Source organism: Electrona antarctica (genome assembly GCF_951216825.1).
Source record: "Electrona antarctica genome assembly, chromosome: 14".
NCBI classification, from domain to species: Eukaryota; Metazoa; Chordata; class Actinopteri; order Myctophiformes; family Myctophidae; genus Electrona; species Electrona antarctica.
This window is the reverse complement of record NC_136795.1, coordinates 21,095,594-21,113,983: the sequence shown is the minus strand read 5'-3', so window position 1 is coordinate 21,113,983 and position 18,390 is coordinate 21,095,594. Positions and strand designations below refer to the sequence as shown.

Genomic DNA, 18,390 nt, shown 5'->3' with positions numbered 1-18,390 from the left:
AAAATAAATTCTGTAGACACGTTCAGCAACATGCCACAGAACACTTCCTTATTACGATGAGCTGGCAGAATCCTTTGTTTGACATTACATCACTGTTCCATGACGACAACAACAGAGGCAACCCCAGCATGCTGATTAATGACTGAAGAATGAGTGCTGCCATTAGCAGTCAATTGACTGATCATTTCAATTCACAAGTTCACAAGGCTCATATAGCTGAATTCTTAATTGTTAAAGGGATATTTCCGATTTTTTTAATTTAAGCTGTATGAAATACTTGCCATATAGTGGTTGCAACTGTATTAATTGATTGCCCGAGTCCCGTGGTGGGAGTTCTGCTCTGGTTTTGGTGAAATATTAAGTAGTTCTGGTCATTTTGTAGGGGGCACTGGGGCCACACAATAAAAGTAATTTGTATTACAATTTGTATTGTTGACCTATTTCTAAAATATTAGCGCAACTTTCGTTCAACTTTGACCCCTCTATCACATGGAACTATTAAAATAAACAACAATACAAATGACGTTAGTTTTGTGGATTAATTTACTTTTAATGCGTGGCCCCCTGTGCACCCCACAAAATGACCGGAACTACTTAATATTTCACCAAATCCAGAGCAGAACTCCCACCACGGGACTCGGGCAATCATACAGTTGCAACCACTATATGGCAAGTATTTCATACAGCTTAAGTTAAAAAAAATCTGAACTATCCCTGTTGAACAAAGCTAGCGTGTATAGCGTCAAACAAACAACTCAGAGCTAGCCGGAAACATGACGGTCGGAGGATAAATGAAGAGACTCAGAGAGCAGATATGCCTTTGCTTCTTAGACCATGGCTGAGATGCGAGTGTGTTTATTTCACGTCATTATATACATGTCAGACACAATTGGTACATCCGGCATCCAGTCATATGCTTTCAGTATAAAGGTATATATATAAATATACATACAATGATATATATATATATACAGGCAATTAATGATCATCTTAATACATTCCAACACCCCCACTTGATCGTGAATTGGTACACACAGAAATAACAAAAAAAAAGAACCCTTGAAGGAGAAACAAAAAAAAACTTTGGACTGTATGTTACTATCCAAACATGAAACCCTCAAAATTCTTCAATTGACACAGCTTGGCTGGTTTTGTCATAACATCGGCAACCATTTGTTCAGTTGGACAATACTCGAGAATCACTTTACCATCATTGACAGTTGATCTTACAAAGTGGTATCTTATGTCAATATGTTCTGACCTCTGTCTCTGTACAGGATTTTTAGCTAACGCTATTGTACCTTGATTGTCCTCGTAAATCTTTGGCTGCATGTAATGAAATCCATCAATACATTGTAACAATTGAATCAAATACAAACACTCTTGTAGAGTTGCCGCTAAAGCCATGTACTCAGCTTCACAAGTTGAAAGTGCTACGGTGTATTGCTTTTTAGACCTCCATGAAATCAAAGGGCCCTCTGGGTTTAGGCTGACACAATAACCACTAGTGCTACGTCTGTCACTTGCATCTTCTGCCCAGTTTGCATCACTATATGCTATCAAGCCTAGTTCCTCACATTTCCTATAGCATAAGGATTTTTCCCTGGTTCCCTTCAGATATCTCAGCACATGTTTCACTGTGATCCACTGCTCTTCTGTTGGTTTAGAAAAATATTGTGAAAGTTTTCCCACTACAAAACTCAGATCTGGCCTGGTACAAGTAGTCAAGTATATTAGACTACCCACAACTTCCCTGTATTTTCTCACATCCCCCAATGACTCACTGCTGTCAGTGTAGTTCAGTTTTGCCTCACAGGGTGTTGTTCTTGGCTTGCAGTCCTGCATGTCAAATCTAGTCAATATTTTGTCAACATATTTCCTTTGTGACATAGTCACACAATGTTCACTTTGTTCAAAATCAATACCAATGAAATGTTTCAATTTGCCTAAGTCTTTCATTCTGAATTTTGCTGTAAGCATCTCTTTGACATCAATCATCACATTGTCATCACTTGCTGCAATTATTATATCATCGACCCAAAATAAAATGAATACCTTTTGATCCTTCATTTCCCTTGTGTAAACACAATAATCAACTGGGTTCTGAATAAATTGATTTTTAGTTAAAAAGTCATGCAACATCTTGTTCCAATTTCTCCCTGATTGTTTTAAACCATACAAAGATTTATTTAGTTTACACACCAGCATGTCCCCATTCTCAGATGTAACTTCATATCCCTCTGGTTGTCTCATGTAAATCTCAAAATCTATTGGTGCATGCAAATAGGCCGTTTTGACGTCCATTTGGTGTAAGATCATATTCTCTTGTGCTGCCTTTTGCATCAATACCCTCACACTAGTCTGGTTTGCCGTTGGTGAAAAAGTCTCTTCATAATCCACACCTGGTTTTTGATTGAAACCTTTGGCTACATAACGTGCCTTGAATTGTTTAGATTCATCTGCATTTGTTTTTAAAGCATACACCCATCTACCCCCCACTACTTCTTTGCCTTCTGGCAGTTTAGTCAGGGTAAACGTGTAATTTTCCTTTAGTGATTCAATTTCCTCATCCATAGCTCTTGCCCATAACTTAGAGTCAGGTGATGCCATTGCCTGCTTTACTGTGTGTGGCACATCACAACATTTGTGATGTGCCACACACAGTAAAGCAGGCAATGGCAATGACTCTATAACAATAATCAAAGGTTATGTCATCTAGGTCATCAGATTTTACTTGACACTCATAATCCTTTAAATACTGAGGTGGTTTCACTTTTCTTCTGGGATATGTTGCACTCTGGCCACTGTCACCTGCCTGAGCACTGACCAAATCATCCATCTCCCCTGCTTCTTGTTCCTGTATCTCACTGGTTTGGCCATCTTCACCTGCCTGAACATTTGCCAAATCACTCATTTCAACCACAACCTCTTGTTCTTGTGTCTCGTTAGTTTCCCCATCTTCAGGGAGGTGATTTACAGTCCTTCCCCCACTGCAATCATCATCCCAATCTGTTTGGGTCTGAACCTCAATGATATTCCTTTGAATGAACTTTACCAATCTGTGCTTAGTTACCTTCCCAGTGTCGGGATAAAACACTAAATAGGCTGGGCTATTTTTTATCATATCCTACAAATATCCCTTTTTCACATCGTGAATCCAACTTTTTCTTATTTTGTTTATATGCATAGCATGGGGACCCAAAAGTTCTCATTCTTGAAAGGTTTGGCCTCTTTCCTGTCAGCATGTAATATGGGGTCTGTCCTACACGCTTATTGAAACATCTATTTCGAATAACAGCAGCCGTCATTACCGCATATGTCCACAATTCCCTTGGTAATTTGCACTCAATCAGCATACATCTGGCCATCTCAAACAGCGTTCGCCAATTTCTTTCAGCTGTCCCATTCTGATGGGGTGAGTATGGAGCTGAGGTCTCATGTCTAATGGACTTTCCGCTTAACAATGCCTGAAAGTGACCAGAAGTATACTCAGTACCATTATCCGAACGAATACACTTAATTTTCCCATAAGGTGAAACATCGGCAATGTACTTCTCTGTAGCTTGGACTGTGTCACTCTTAGATTTCAAGAAATAAACAAAAGTAGCTCCTGAAAAGTCGTCAGTAAATGCTAAAGCATATTTGAATCCGTCTTTAGCCGTTGGATTGGTCCAGATAAATCAGTGTGTACAAGTTCTAGTGCTGCTTTAGCTCTTTGGTCTGGTTCTCTATTTCGGCTCTGAGCAAATTTACCTTCTATACACACCTCACATGACAACTTGGAAATATCAACCTTGCCTTTAATTTCCATACCATCAGTTACATTCTGCAATTTTAACACATCTTCGTAGTTGCAATGTCCCAGAATCTCATGCCACGTCTTGATGTCATAACACCCATGACATTCATCAACATCAATACTCTCATCAACGGTGTTTACATAAAACAACCTGTCATGTACCTTAATGTCGAATGTCGTGCCGTCTCTCTGGATGAACTTGTTCTGTCCCTCTTTGAAGATGAATGTGGCTCCATTTGATGTTGCTGCGTTGACTGAGAAAATGTCTTGGGGAAAGGATGGAACATACAGCGCCCCCTTCAGCATCGTTTCCACCTCTCGACCCTTGGTATCTCTCAGGTTAAACACTGCAGTACCTCTCTTCAGCACTACGCCAGAGGCCCTCACTCCATCAGCCATCTCCAGAACATTCCTCCGTGGCTCGAAATTCTCATCGAAGTTTCAGAACTTCTTCACGTCGGTCACAATATGTGACGTAGCCCCGGTGTCGACCATCAGCCCTCTGCTCAGAGTATTACTCCGACAAAGTCTCTGCTTCGGTCTCCCGGCGCCGTCCGAGTCGCGGTTCACCTGGCCCACCTTGAAGGCGAACGTGTACTCCTCTTCATCCTGCGTCACATTGACGTTGTCTTTCCGTCTTCTTCGTCTGCAGTTGGTGTCGTTATGTGTTGGACTTCTGCAAAGACTGCACCACTGTCTCTGTTCTTTCTGACCAGCAGCATCTCCGCACTCAAACGATTTGTGCCCTCTCTGGCCGCAGTTATAACAGGACAGTCTCACGTCGTTGTCCTTGCTTCTTAGTCTCATCACGCTGTCATCCCCGGAACTGCTACTGAATCTTTCAGTGATCTCGTAACTCCTCAGTTTGGACTTAAAGTCGGCGAAGGTGATCCTGTCATCACTTTGTGCGATGTGGATGGAAAATGGCTTATAAGATTCTGGCAGCCCCTTCAGAACCATAGCTGTTAGCAAGCCATCACTCAAAGTCTCTTCCACATTCCTCAGTGCCGTGATAGCTATTTCTTCTCGTATAATATAGTCTGTCATTGTTTCATCTGCAGTTTTCCGGAGCGACGTCAGCTCTGTGTACAAACTGATCACCCTCGGTTTCCCCTTGCCCGCATAGTGATCTTTCAGAATCTGTAACGCCTTTCTTCCGTCATACGCATAACCAACGACAAACTTGTATCATCGAGCACTTGAACCAGTTCAGCGTAAGCGTTTTCATTTTTCTCGGCGTCCTCAATGGCTTTCACCTCGGCTGCAGCGTCTCTTGCTGCGGCTTCCTCCGCATCGAGTATTTCCTCGTAGTCGATATCAGGCTCGTATAGTATGGTGTCTTTCAGCCCTTTCAGCCGGAGGTAACCGAGAAATTTTACCAACCATAATTCAAAGTTCCTTTCATCTCCGTCAAAGCGAATTCGGCTCCATTGGTTGTTGTTGCTTCTAACACTGGGCTCCATGACCTGTTAAACAAAGCTAGCGTATAGCGTCAAACCAACAACAACTCAGAGCTAGCCGGAAACATGACGGAGGACAAATAAAGAAACTCAGAGAGACAGATATGTCGTTGCTTCTTAGACAATGGCTGAGAGAGCAGTGTGTTTATTTTCACTTCCTTATATGCGATCACATGATCACGTGACCGGTATCAGGTCACGTGCTCTCAATAAAGGTATATATATAAATATATATACAATGATATATACATACAGGAAATTAATGATCATCACAATACATTCCAACACACACAAAGCCAATCGCAGACATATGACACATGAGGAATAGACATGGACATTGATGGACATATTTTAAGATGGAGAACTATTGCCGAAAGTGTCATACTGGATAACATGTACTTTATCTCAATGTACTTAATCCAGTTATGCACTTTGGGTAGTTGTCCAGGCTTTATCTCTCCATAAGATGGAGATAAAACTGGTTTAGAGTTTAGAGTTTTATTAGGATCCCCATTAGCTGGTGCATAGCAGCAGCTAATCTTCCTGGGGTCCACACAGAACATAAAAACATGGCATTTGACATGAATGACATTACAGGACAATGATATATAAATAAAAAATATATATATATATTTGATCAACAATTTCCTCATCCACCTTCTGATTCCCCATTTTTCAGAAAAACAAAAAGCATATCATTATATCTGCCTCAGTTACATATTAGCCTTCCATTCTCCTGTATAGAAAACAAAAGTAGAGATAAAAAATTGAAAATAGTATCCTAATCATGATCATGACTGCTGTGTGTGTGTGTGTGCGTGTGCGTGTATGCGTGTCCGTGCGCGTTCGAGCGCCCTACAGTCTTTGGGTTTCAAGATGCCTCTTTGAGTACCACAGACGAAAAACAGTCTAAGTCCAAATTTCAGACTGACCCCTCCACGAAAAGGCCTCGTTGTCCTGAACCCTTATCTATCATTTATATATTATGGATCAATAGTGTGGACTTAGACTGTTATTCGTCTGTGGTACTTTTATTGTCTCTTGAAACTTGATTTAGTTTTTTCTTTTGTGATCATAGCTGGCAGTTTGTTTAGGGACTTGATAGCACCCTCTTGTGGCATGTCTAGTCTCATATTGATGTAATTTAGAACTATGTGTAAGTTGATTGTATAAACAGGTAGGATGTTTCATTTCATTAATATGTCTCAACAATGTTACACTATGAGGAATGGAAAAAATCTTGAGTATGTTCATGTATGTTAATGTGGGACGACCTCATGAGTCATGACCAATGCCCGTGGCAAATATAACTAGTACATGTGTGCAGTGGTTGGAGGTGGTGTCCTTGCTGTCGGGTAGGACACCAACTGATTGACACAATAACGTTATCTGATGGTGCCCCAGATTGAACACTATTTTCACTATTGTCAGGTTTATTGTAATTTGGACATTGTTGCAATTACCTCTCTCTGTTAGGACAGAGACGTAAAACGTTTGGATTTGTAACTTAAACATCGATAAGCCTGTGTACATATCAGGAGTACCAACATGACACATTGTAAGCATGTACTGTATATCTGCTATTTTTGCCAAATGTTCACCGCAGAACTGGAATGCAATGGAATGCTCCGAATGCTAGGATTCATGTGGTTGCATGAACAAACAAAACGTGCCCAAGCCGATGCTTATGACTCTGAGCACAAATAGATAGAAAATACAAGGGGTAAAATCGATACAAGGAGAGAAACGGACATGGAACATAGACTGGATATACCATTGGTGACAGCACTGCCGCCAACAGGTATAAATCCTGGCTGGTTGCTGGTGATTTCGCTGTTGATCCAAGTCTGGTACTGGGACACTCTGGCATAAACACCAGGGAAGTCAGGTTCCGCACAACCCCGACCATGGCTCACAACTCCAGCCTGGATCCAGCTGGTATTCTGTTTGGAAACCATTGGGCCACCTGAATCTCCCTGTGTAAGAAACACAAAATGGATATTTGCTATCATTATCTCAGCTATAGGCTAAAGGCGAGGGATGGTGATTATATTTTTGACCCTGCCTGTGCATATTTATGTCTTTGTACATATACATTTGGAATTAATCTTGGCTAGACCAATCAACGCCACATTTCTCATACAGAATGCCATTAGGTCACAGAAGTTACTCCACCCCAAAAGTTTCAAATCAGCTGCATGGTGATGCTATACGAGCCCACTTAACATGTCATGCATGACTCCAGTTTGTACAATTAAAAAATGACTCCCCATAGACCACATCCATTTACACCCACTTGCATTTTCTTCAGAACACACTTTTTGCTATCTGTATTTTGATGGGGGGGGGGGGGTTGTTTCAAGGAAGTGATAGGGAGGGAGGGACACTATTAGCCTGGCTAATAAGCCAGACTCAAATCAATCCGCCGGCAGGCAATTTTTTTTTGCCAACGGCTGATTCGGTCTGGCTTATTAGCCAGGCTAGGACACTATAGCCCAAGCCAATCATAGTTAGTAATGACTTAATTAACTCGGTCAAAGATTAGTCTGTAACATGTGCCAGATTTGCATTTCAATCTGGGCGGCAGTGGCTCAGGGGTAGAGTGGCTGGTAGGGAGGCCGGATGGGAACCGCAAGGTTCCCAGTTTGATCCCGGCTCACCCAGAGTTGTTGTCGAAGCTTCACCACATTGCACAACAACATCCTCTGTGCTAACTAATTTATAAACTCTATGCAAGTGCTTATATCAATCCATGTCATTACTTAAATAAAAGATTCACCTAGCCAAACAGTAGTATCCAGAATGCTCGCCTTAAAACACACTTTCCCTCGTTTTTGTCTGCTGACCTCATACCAACCGCTTGGTGGGGTGGTTCTTGTATTCTTGTATTTTTTTTTGTGAGAATGGTTTAGGCATAGTTTTATTAGGTTTATTAGGTTTAGGAATAGGGTTAGGTTTTGGCACCATTTTATAGGATAGGAATAAGCCATAAGGTTAGGTTTAACCGTTTAAGCATAGCTTACTTAAGTTACGTTTAGGAATAACAGGCTGAGCAGTTCCACCAGCTGTATGCCCGAGTAACGGGTTGACAGTGTTTTGAGGTGAGCTTTCCAGTATTCAAGAGTAGAGGTATATCTGCCCCAGAGCCATTTCAATGGCATTTCCTCTGTACAAGTGTACAAACTTAGATGACATACCTGACAGGAGTCCTTTCCTCCTTCTGTAAGACCAGCACAAATCATGTTGTCAGTGACGGTGGAATAGCTGACCTTACATTGATCGTTGGACACAACGGGCACATCGACCTCCTGCAGCCTCTGTGGAAAAGGCAGAGCCACTGGAAGAGAAGATATGTTGTTCAGTATAAAGTGAAAGGTATCAATTATTTACAGTATATGAATTGACAATGTGTTGTCCCTTTGAGAACATCTTACGATGTTCCAGACCAACGATTGAGAAACTTTGCCACAGACCGTCTAGCTATACGTTTCATATAATGCATTCTCACATCCAGCTACAGTGACGAATTGGGCAACATCAACCACGTTTGATGTGACAGGCTTCCTGTTGTGTCACATGTTGACGAGGATGTCATAATTTACAATTCCAAGCTTATTTTTAGGCAACTCGAACAGCGCTGAGTCAGCAGAAGTGGACATCGCACCGCTGAGTGTGGCCACTCAACTCAGCTAGTGTCTCACCTCACAGGGCTCAAGTCCACTTCTGACACCTACACCTGCCTACACATTACAAGCTGAGAGTGAGAAGAACGTACAATATGCATTCCATTGTCATGACGTTGGGATGTTGAAAAGTGATGGAATAGGGTTGAAGAGCAATGCGACACAGGAGCCTGAAGATGTTGCCCACCTCATCACCTGACCATATGACCTCAGAGTGAGAATGTGTAGTTTCAAAGTACAATGTCTCACCACCGCCACTGTTGATGGTGCCCCAACCGGTAACCCAGGTGATCGTGCCAGCGCTATAGACGCTTCCGTCTGCCGCCAGACAGACAGGTCGGATGTAATTGGTAAAATCAACCGAGGCGGAGAGTTCTATCAATGCAATATCGTTATCCTGGGTTGAGTCATCGTAGTTAGGGTGATTGATGAGCCGGGAGCCGGTTCTGGACTCCTCGTTATTATTGATGCTCTGCTGGGTGTCCCGTCCGAGGTACACTGTGATGTCACCGGCGCTGATGCCGCTGCCCCTGAATGAGAGAGAGATAAATGGTATTAGGAGGAACATAATACTATAGCCTTATACTCTCTATTTATACTACCTCAAAGTATATAATTAGATTATGTAAACATGAACCCACCCAGTTAATTTAACATTTGTGATGTTATACTGGCTCCAGCAAAGGTCACCCAATCACCATTATAATAGTACTGTATATAGTATAGTAGAGCTTTCATGTGTGGTCTGTTAAAAAGAATAAACAATCAAACAAACAAAACTTACTTACAATAACATCTCACAATCTAATGGCACAAGTTTATTTTATTTACTTTAATCTGAATTTTGGCTTGATTTAATTTGATTGATTGATTTAATTTGATTTAATTTGATTCTCAACAAACACCGTGTGGTTGATTATAATAAAAGGCAAACAGAAAAGCATGCCAGGCCTTGCATAACACATCAATACACATACATTTTTGTAATAGTTTTGAGAAATGTTTAATAAAACAATGGGGGGTCTAAACCTTCCCAGCTCCTTACAATCTACAAGCTCACATCACAGTAGTGAGCTTGTAGATCGTATAAGGAAGGAGCTATTTTAGCTAAATTTATGTTCACCAGGTGGTTTTCTTGTGACCACCGCTTTCTGACTTCTGGTGTGTTATCCACTCAAAATAACATCATGAAAAACAAAGGTATTGGATCGCACACAGTGGCAAGAGTCACTTTCATTTATTTGTATTACATAAATAGCTGAGAGAGTTTTGGCTATCCAGCCTTCATCAGTGTCAGGTTTTTGCAAAATGTTTGCCTATAATGAGACATGCCCATTCTGGGCATGTCTCATTATAGGCAAACATGGGGTCAGATGGAAAAGGAATCAGACAGTTAACATTATGGAGAGTTTAGAGAGAAGCAAATGATCTCACGGTGCAAAGCAATGAGCAGCAGTCAGGATCCACTGGCTGTTAATGAGGGATCCTCCACAGCGATGGCTTCCTCTATAGTGGAGGAAGCAAATTTTGTCTATATTTCTCACTCCCATATATTTTCATTTACTGTGCACTATTTTTTCACTTGGACAGCCTGCTCTTGTCGTGCTCAGTCAAACCATGACCTGCAGACTATAATTGATGTTTAACCCAAATGTTCTTAATCTTGCAATTGTCCACACACCTTTTTTACTGTATGGTGTGTGGGGAGGTATGTCTGCATGATCTTATCTGTATGCGATTGGCATCATTAGCTGTGTCTTTAGTAAACACTGCAGACATAATCTGCAGCCAAAGCAAGGCATGAACCTCACTTGTTTCAGATGTGCTTTCATAATGTGTTTCTTGTATTGTTTATAATTTCCTTGTTAACATTATTGCTTTGCCTTTCTTTCAGGAGTGAAGTGCTCATGGGTTGGACACAGTTTTTTGTACTTTGACCCACCACAAGTACAATTTCATTGTATGTACAGCACCTGATTTAATTTGTTTTACAAGCTCACAGCGTGTTGCATTATCACATGTTGTGAGCTTGTAGATTGGCTATTTTTGACAAACACATTTGGTGTAGACTGGGAAGTACAGAGTTTAAGTGGTATTTGACAAAAGGTTAATGATTGAATGAAAGCAGGACTCACCATCCACCTGTGCTTTGGCACCTGAGAAATTGCAAGAAATTATTGTTAGTATCGTAACACAGTAACACCAATACAAATACATACATAGGACTTGACCTGCATGCCAGATTGGCATGTGTTTTATCAACACAGATTATCTTGCAGGGAGGGGGGACAGAAACAAATCAAACAGGTTTTGTTTTCCTGTCATAAACAAGTTCTGGTATTTCATGGAAGACAACAAAGATAAGTGAAAGATAATATTTCACTTGTTTTACTCATATATTGCTTACTGTAACGATACAATGTACCTTGCATTGTTTGTTTAGTTTAGTTTAGTTTATTTGATCATCCTTCAGTTTCAAATACAATATTTAAAGACAATGAATGGAAGCTGTTACAAAAACAAAGCAAAACATGAAGTTGATCAAAAGGAATAGGCAGAAGCTAAAAGCTTATAAATGCCTATCCTACTTACAACAGAACATGATTCGTAATACTCATTACATTAACACCAAACCCACCCCAGTGTCACCGTAGAGATCCACCAGGATCCATATGAGTTACATAGCACTATATAACCATTAGATTACACATTATTATTGTTGTTATTATTCTAATTCACATTACCCTCATTACCAATGATCATTATCATTTATGTTGTTGCTGAGTAATGTCATTTTTGTTCACATTTTGTCACATACAATTTTCCAATTTAAACGTTCTCATGTAGCCACAGAGATGTGTACATAACTGTATACTATGAGAGGTCCCAGTTGATATTGTACATTATAGAATAATGTACATGGATGAACATTTGTCTCATTCTGCTATAGACAGTATCAATAGATAGACATTACATAACCTATTATGTACAAACCTAAGACTTCCTACATATGATTGTTATACTTTTTTTTTTTTTTAAAGATATTTTTTGCGGCTTACGCCTTTTATTGGTTTTTGAAGGGACAGACAGTAGGCTGACAGGAAACGGGAGAGAGATGGGGGAAGACATGCAGTAAAGGCCGTGTCGGGCTCGGGAGTCGAACCCGCGGCACACTGCGACTGGATTACCAGTCGGGTGCCCAGACGGTTACGCCACCGCCTGGGCATGATTGTTATACCTTATAATCAGATATTTTACTTACATTTTAAATGACTATTGAGAGATTAAACTAATATTCTTATAGCATTTAGAATATTGTGACACTTACCGTCAACCAGTAAAGCTAAAATCACTACAACACAAACAGTCAGCGTCGACTCCATCACGTCCCCTTTCCTTTCCCAACTGTGTGTAAACCACATTGCGAGGGAGTAGTCTCTGTCAGTCAGGTGGAGGTGTGACAGTGTCCTTGCAAAACCTGTCTTCCTTTAAACAGCAATGGTTTCTGTGGTTTCTGTCAATAACAACTAACCCTGATGCAAACATCCGTCATCACTACCACTACAGTAGTCTCTCAGCAAGTTTACTGACCATAAAACAGACCATGACCAAATGTAATCTTTTATTACTTTACGATATATTAATTGCTTAATTACAATTAGGCATTTAACAGATAAAAACCTATCCAGAGCAACTTTCAATTATATAATGAGAAATTAACTGCTAAAAAGTCATTAGGATAGCATCAAACACTCTCATCACATATCTAAATAAAATCTTTTGGTCAAGAAAAAGTATAGCTTTAAAAAATATAAATAACATACATTTAACAAGTAACCTACAAATATGAGTTTAGTACAGTATGTAATTGTAGAGGAGTGCTAGAAATGAGGAGTGCTTCTTGACTCCTGACTGAGGGGTTGAGGTCAGAGGTCATTCCACACTACAGTTTAGGAGCCAGGAGGGAGAATAGACCAGGACACTTGCTGGATTTCGACTGCAGCTTTATAGTAGGGTCGGCCAGAGGCTCCACCAGCACCCGAATTACATTTTTTCGTAACCTGTTTTTTTAGGACCCTTATGGTGCAGTGGCGTTTCCAGGAATTACATTTTGGGCAGGCAAGAATTATATTTTGGACAGGCAAGATGTGTTAATTGTCGTCTCCCCGCACACAATCGTAGCACTAAAGGTTTTCAAAGAGATATACCTGCCAGACGAGTATTCAAAGGCTGAAAGGCTTGCATTTACATTCCAATGGGTGATTGAGGGTCGCGCTCTACCGCGACGGCCAATCAGCTGTCCAATAATAGTTCTCATGTCTTGTTTTTGTCCTCTTTTTTTCTCATTGTATGGATTTTGGCCAGGCCAGAAATGGATTTGGACAGGCGGATGCTTGCCCTCGCCTTATTGTAGATACGCCTCTGTTATGGTGTCTAGTTAAAATGTAATTCGGGTGATGGTGGAGCCTCTGGCCGACCCTATACTATTAGCACCACACCACACGGCACTAAGCCACACATATAACGTAAATTCTCCATTCATTGTCAAAGGCATTTAATGTTTGTGTTAGGACAACAATCTCTATAGCTGTATATAGGAGGGGAAGATTTGAGGACGGAAATGTATTGCGCGTGGAAACGTATGGATGTATTGCACGCTGTGATTGGCTGGAATCAATGTGTGCCATTCTGCGCCACGATTGGCTGAGCATCGCATAACGAGTGAGCCACATGGTCCAATATAAGTGGTAGAGGGGGAGAGATATTAGATATTAGATATTAGATATACATAAGACATTGCCCCTTTTCCTCAGTAGCTAGAGCAGTTGAACTGAACTTTCACCCGAGCATTGACAACGTGGTTGCCTATATATAGGCAATATAATACATATTTTGATTATATAATGCAATATAATGTATTATAACTGTTTAATAATACAATACAAAGTATTATAATGTATTACAACTATAATAATACGCTCAAATAGATTATAACAGTGATTATAATACAATAATAATAATCTATTAAAATGTATTACAATTATGATCCTGGTCTAAATAAAAGTCAGTGAGTGATCAGTCTTTATGAAGTGTTTGGCCATGTTTGGCCTAGCTCAGAGCCTCAGACCTACTCTGGAGTGGTGCCAAAATAGGCACCCATGCATTTCAGACCCCTTTGACATCACCAGCCTGGCATGACATGACATCAGGCCATGGCAGGTCCTTGTAGTAAAAAAGAAACGTTGACGGCGGAGTGGTTGTGCCATGCCAGTGGAATTCCTTGTAGAGTTTGGCCAGGGTTTAGGGAAGGGAGGGACATACATCCTGTGTTTAGCTGATCTAGTGAGCAGGAAAGGATGTAGGGGTGCATCATGTCCTGAAGGTATAGGGTCCCATTCCCTTGATTGCCATGTAGGTTATCATAGTGTTTTGAATTGGATGCGGACAGCAACAGGAAGCCAGTGAAAGAGAGCGGGAGAAGCAGCTGAACATTTAGTATATTTTAAGTTCCTAGTTCTGAAAGATCCTGCAGGGGACAGGGCTTTCCAGGGAAGATGGAAACTCAGACTAGGTTGTGGGAAGACATCCACTGCATATGAGATGCCAGCCAACAGGCAGCAATGTGCTCTTCAACGAGAGTGGTAGAGGGAGTGAACTTTATTTACTGCTGAAGATGATTTGCCTACACAAGCAATTTCATTATGTTGAATTTAGTGCCACCATTAGGACTATTGGCCCACAATGACATGGGGCCATTTGCCATTGGATTGTGCGTGCATGTGTTTTGTTTATTTTCATCAATGGGACGGTAGATTTTGATTGGAAGAAAAAGTATTAACAACAGCAAGAATAACCAGAAATACAGTGTGCATATAGCTTCCCGGTCTCTTAAAAATAAAATAATACAATTTGAAAATAAATTCTGTAGACACGTTCAGCAACATGCCACAGAACACTTCCTTATTACGATGAGCTGGCAGAATCCTTTGTTTGACATTACATCACTGTTCCATGACGACAACAACAGAGGCAACCCCAGCATGCTGATTAATGACTGAAGAATGAGTGCTGCCATTAGCAGTCAATTGACTGATCATTTCAATTCACAAGTTCACAAGGCTCATATAGCTGAATTCTTAATTGTTAAAGGGATAGTTCCGATTTTTTAAATTTAAGCTGTATGAAATACTTGCCATATAGTGGTTGCAACTGTATTAATTAATTGATTGCCCGAGTCCCGTGGTGGGAGTTCTGCTCTGGTTTTGGTGAAATATTAAGTAGTTCTGGTCATTTTGTAGGGGGCACTGGGGCCAAACAATAAAAGTAATTTGTATTACAATTTGTATTGTTGACCTATTTCTAAAATATTAGCGCAACTTTCGTTCAACTTTGACCCCTCTATCACATGGAACTATTAAAATAAACAACAATACAAATGACGTTAGTTTTGTGGATTAATTTACTTTTAATGCGTGGCCCCCTGTGCACCCCACAAAATGACCGGAACTACTTAATATTTCACCAAATCCAGAGCAGAACTCCCACCACGGGACTCGGGCAATCATACAGTTGCAACCACTATATGGCAAGTATTTCATACAGCTTAAGTTAAAAAAAATCTGAACTATCCCTGTTGAACAAAGCTAGCGTGTATAGCGTCAAACAAACAACTCAGAGCTAGCCGGAAACATGACGGTCGGAGGATAAATGAAGAGACTCAGAGAGCAGCTCGTTTGAACAACCTAAATACACAACGAATCAAACTACGAAACAGTGTAACTGCCATGACCAAATCAGCTAAAAGTAACTTCATTAATGATAAAGCTCAGGAAAACAAAAACAATCCTCATGAGCTCTGGAAGCTACTAAACAATCAACTAAGCTATGGTCAGAAACTAAAAACCAGATTTTCGAACATAAACATCAAATCTGACAACACTCTCATCACTGACAACCTTGATGTGGCCAACTACTTGAATATCTTCTTTACAAACATAGCAACAACTCTGGTTAACAAACTGCCCTCCCACTCTGGGATCTTTGGTGTAGAGCACATTACAACCTTCTACAAAAACCTAGGTGTTTGTAAAAACGATTTTAAACTAGTTATGGTAACAACTGATGAGATAATTAAGAAACTGAGTGCCCTCCAACCCCACAAGGCCACAGGCCATGACAACATTCCCTCCAAATTTCTCAGAGACTCAGCCATCTCTATAGCTCCAATCATCACCCACATAGTAAACCTCTCCATCAAACAGGGACAGGTCCCCCAAGATTTCAAACTGGCCAAAGTAACCCCCTTGCACAAGAAAGGGAGTAAATTAGACCCCGGCAACTACCGCCCTATTTCTATTCTTAGTTCCATCTCGAAAGTGATGGAAAAAATAGTCTATGAACAGGTTGAAAAGTATCTTGCCACTAATAAATTATTGTACGAGTTCCAATCTGGCTTCAGAACATCCCACTCCACTGACACATGCCTTCTCTATTTGAGCGACCACATCAAACAAGAGGTGGACGCTGGCAAATACTGCGGCATGGTCATGCTGGACCTCCAAAAGGCTTTTGACACCGTGAACCACTCCATACTGGTTAACAAGCTAAAAGCAATTGGTTTCGATAGCACATCAGTGAGCTGGATGCAATCCTACCTGGAGGGGAGAGAACAGATGGTGGAAGTGAACGGAACACTGTCCCCCCCCCTCCCAGTGAGCTGTGGCGTTCCACAAGGAAGCATACTAGGGCCTCTACTGTTCCTAATATATGTAAACGACATGACTTCAGCCTGTGACTGCAACTTGTTCCTGTTCGCAGATGACTCAGCACTGCTGGTCTCGGACAGGGACAAACTGCAGGTTGAAAATGCCCTCAGCTCTGAACTCGGTAGAATCTGCACCTGGCTCGCTGATAACAAACTATCTTTACACCTGGGAAAAACTGAATCCATTCTCTTTGGCTCTATTAGTAATCTCAGCAAGGCAAATGGCTTCTTGGTTAGAGTGGGTGACAATGTTATCACACGTAAAGATGAAATTACCTACCTAGGTTCCATCCTGGAGGCTAATCTTTCCGGTGATAAAATGGCCACCAACGTAATCAAAAAAGTCAACCATAGAACAAGATTCCTCTACAGGATCTCCTCACTGGTCAACAAAAACACCTTGAAGACCTTAACAGGAGCCCTTGTACAGGGTTTCTTTGACTATGCATGCACCTCCTGGTACCACAGCACCTCAAAGGCCCTTAAAACCAGGCTCCAGACTTCCCAAAACAAACTGGTCAGGCTCCTACTTGATCTAGCCCCCCGAACCGACCTCACCCCTGCCCACTTCGACAGGCTGGAATGGCTTAGGGTCGACGACAGAGTACAGCAACTTGCAATGGGTCTGGTCCACAAGATTCGATACACCACCAAGATACCCATGTACCTGTCTAGATACTTCCTTAATGTTAACGAAGTCCACACCCACAACACCAGAGGGAGTGCAACGAACCATGTACAACCCAGATTCGGCACAAACAAGGGACTAAATTCTTTTCGCTCCTATGCCACCAAAATGTGGAACGCCCTACCAACTGTCATTAAGACATGCGAATCCCTTGACTCCTTCAAAACCGCTCTCAAAGGGCACCTACGGATGGCTGCAATTCGAAACTGGCCCCCGTAAAATCTGAATCCCCCCCCCCGCCCCCCCCTTTTTTCCCCTCACTGTATATATTTCTTTTCCCTTTTTACCTCCTTTTTGATGAATTCCTGTTCTGTCTATAGAAGTGTCTATTTGTACGTCTCTAAATGTTTTGATGATTTGAACATGGTGGACCCTGTTGGAAACAAGTGTAATGCTTAATTGGGTCGTCCACTCACAGTTAACAGCCTTTGTATTGAGTTTGTGCTTGAAATGTACTGTAATTCTGCAAACTGTTAATACATTCTTCAATCAATCAATCAATCAAAGCAGATATGCCTTTGCTTCTTAGACCATGGCTGAGATGCGAGTGTGTTTATTTCACGTCATTATATACATGTCAGACACAATTGGTACATCCGGCATCCGGTCATATGCTTTCAGTATAAAGGTATATATATAAATATACATACAATGATATATATATACAGGCAATTAATGATCATCTTAATACATTCCAACACCCCCACTTGATCGTGAATTGGTACACATAGAAATAACAAAAAAAAAGAACCCTTGAAGGAGAAACAAAAGAAAAACTTTGGACTGTATGTTACTCTCCAAACATGAAACCCTCAAAATTCTTCAATTGACACAGCTTGGCTGGTTTTGTCATAACATCGGCAACCATTTGTTCAGTTGGACAATACTCGAGAATCACTTTACCATCATTGACAGTTGATCTTACAAAGTGGTATCTTATGTCAATATGTTTTGACCTCTGTCTCTGTACAGGATTTTTAGCTAACGCTATTGTA

The 18,390-nt window shown here is 41.0% G+C and overlaps 1 protein-coding gene across 1 annotated transcript; it reads right to left on the bottom strand.

Moving 5' to 3' along the window:
• Nucleotides 1–6,839: 6,839 nt before the first annotated feature.
• On the bottom strand, nt 6,840–10,492 carry LOC306937063 (trypsin-like; the record flags this gene model as incomplete). Its single annotated transcript, XM_079520737.1, has 4 exons — nt 6,840–7,235; nt 8,457–8,596; nt 9,195–9,472; nt 10,377–10,492. The coding sequence occupies 4 exons, from the start codon at nt 10,490–10,492 to the stop codon at nt 6,945–6,947; spliced, it is 825 nt and encodes a 274-aa protein (XP_079376863.1). The 3' UTR covers nt 6,840–6,944.
• Between the last annotated feature and the right edge of the window lie 7,898 nt (nt 10,493–18,390).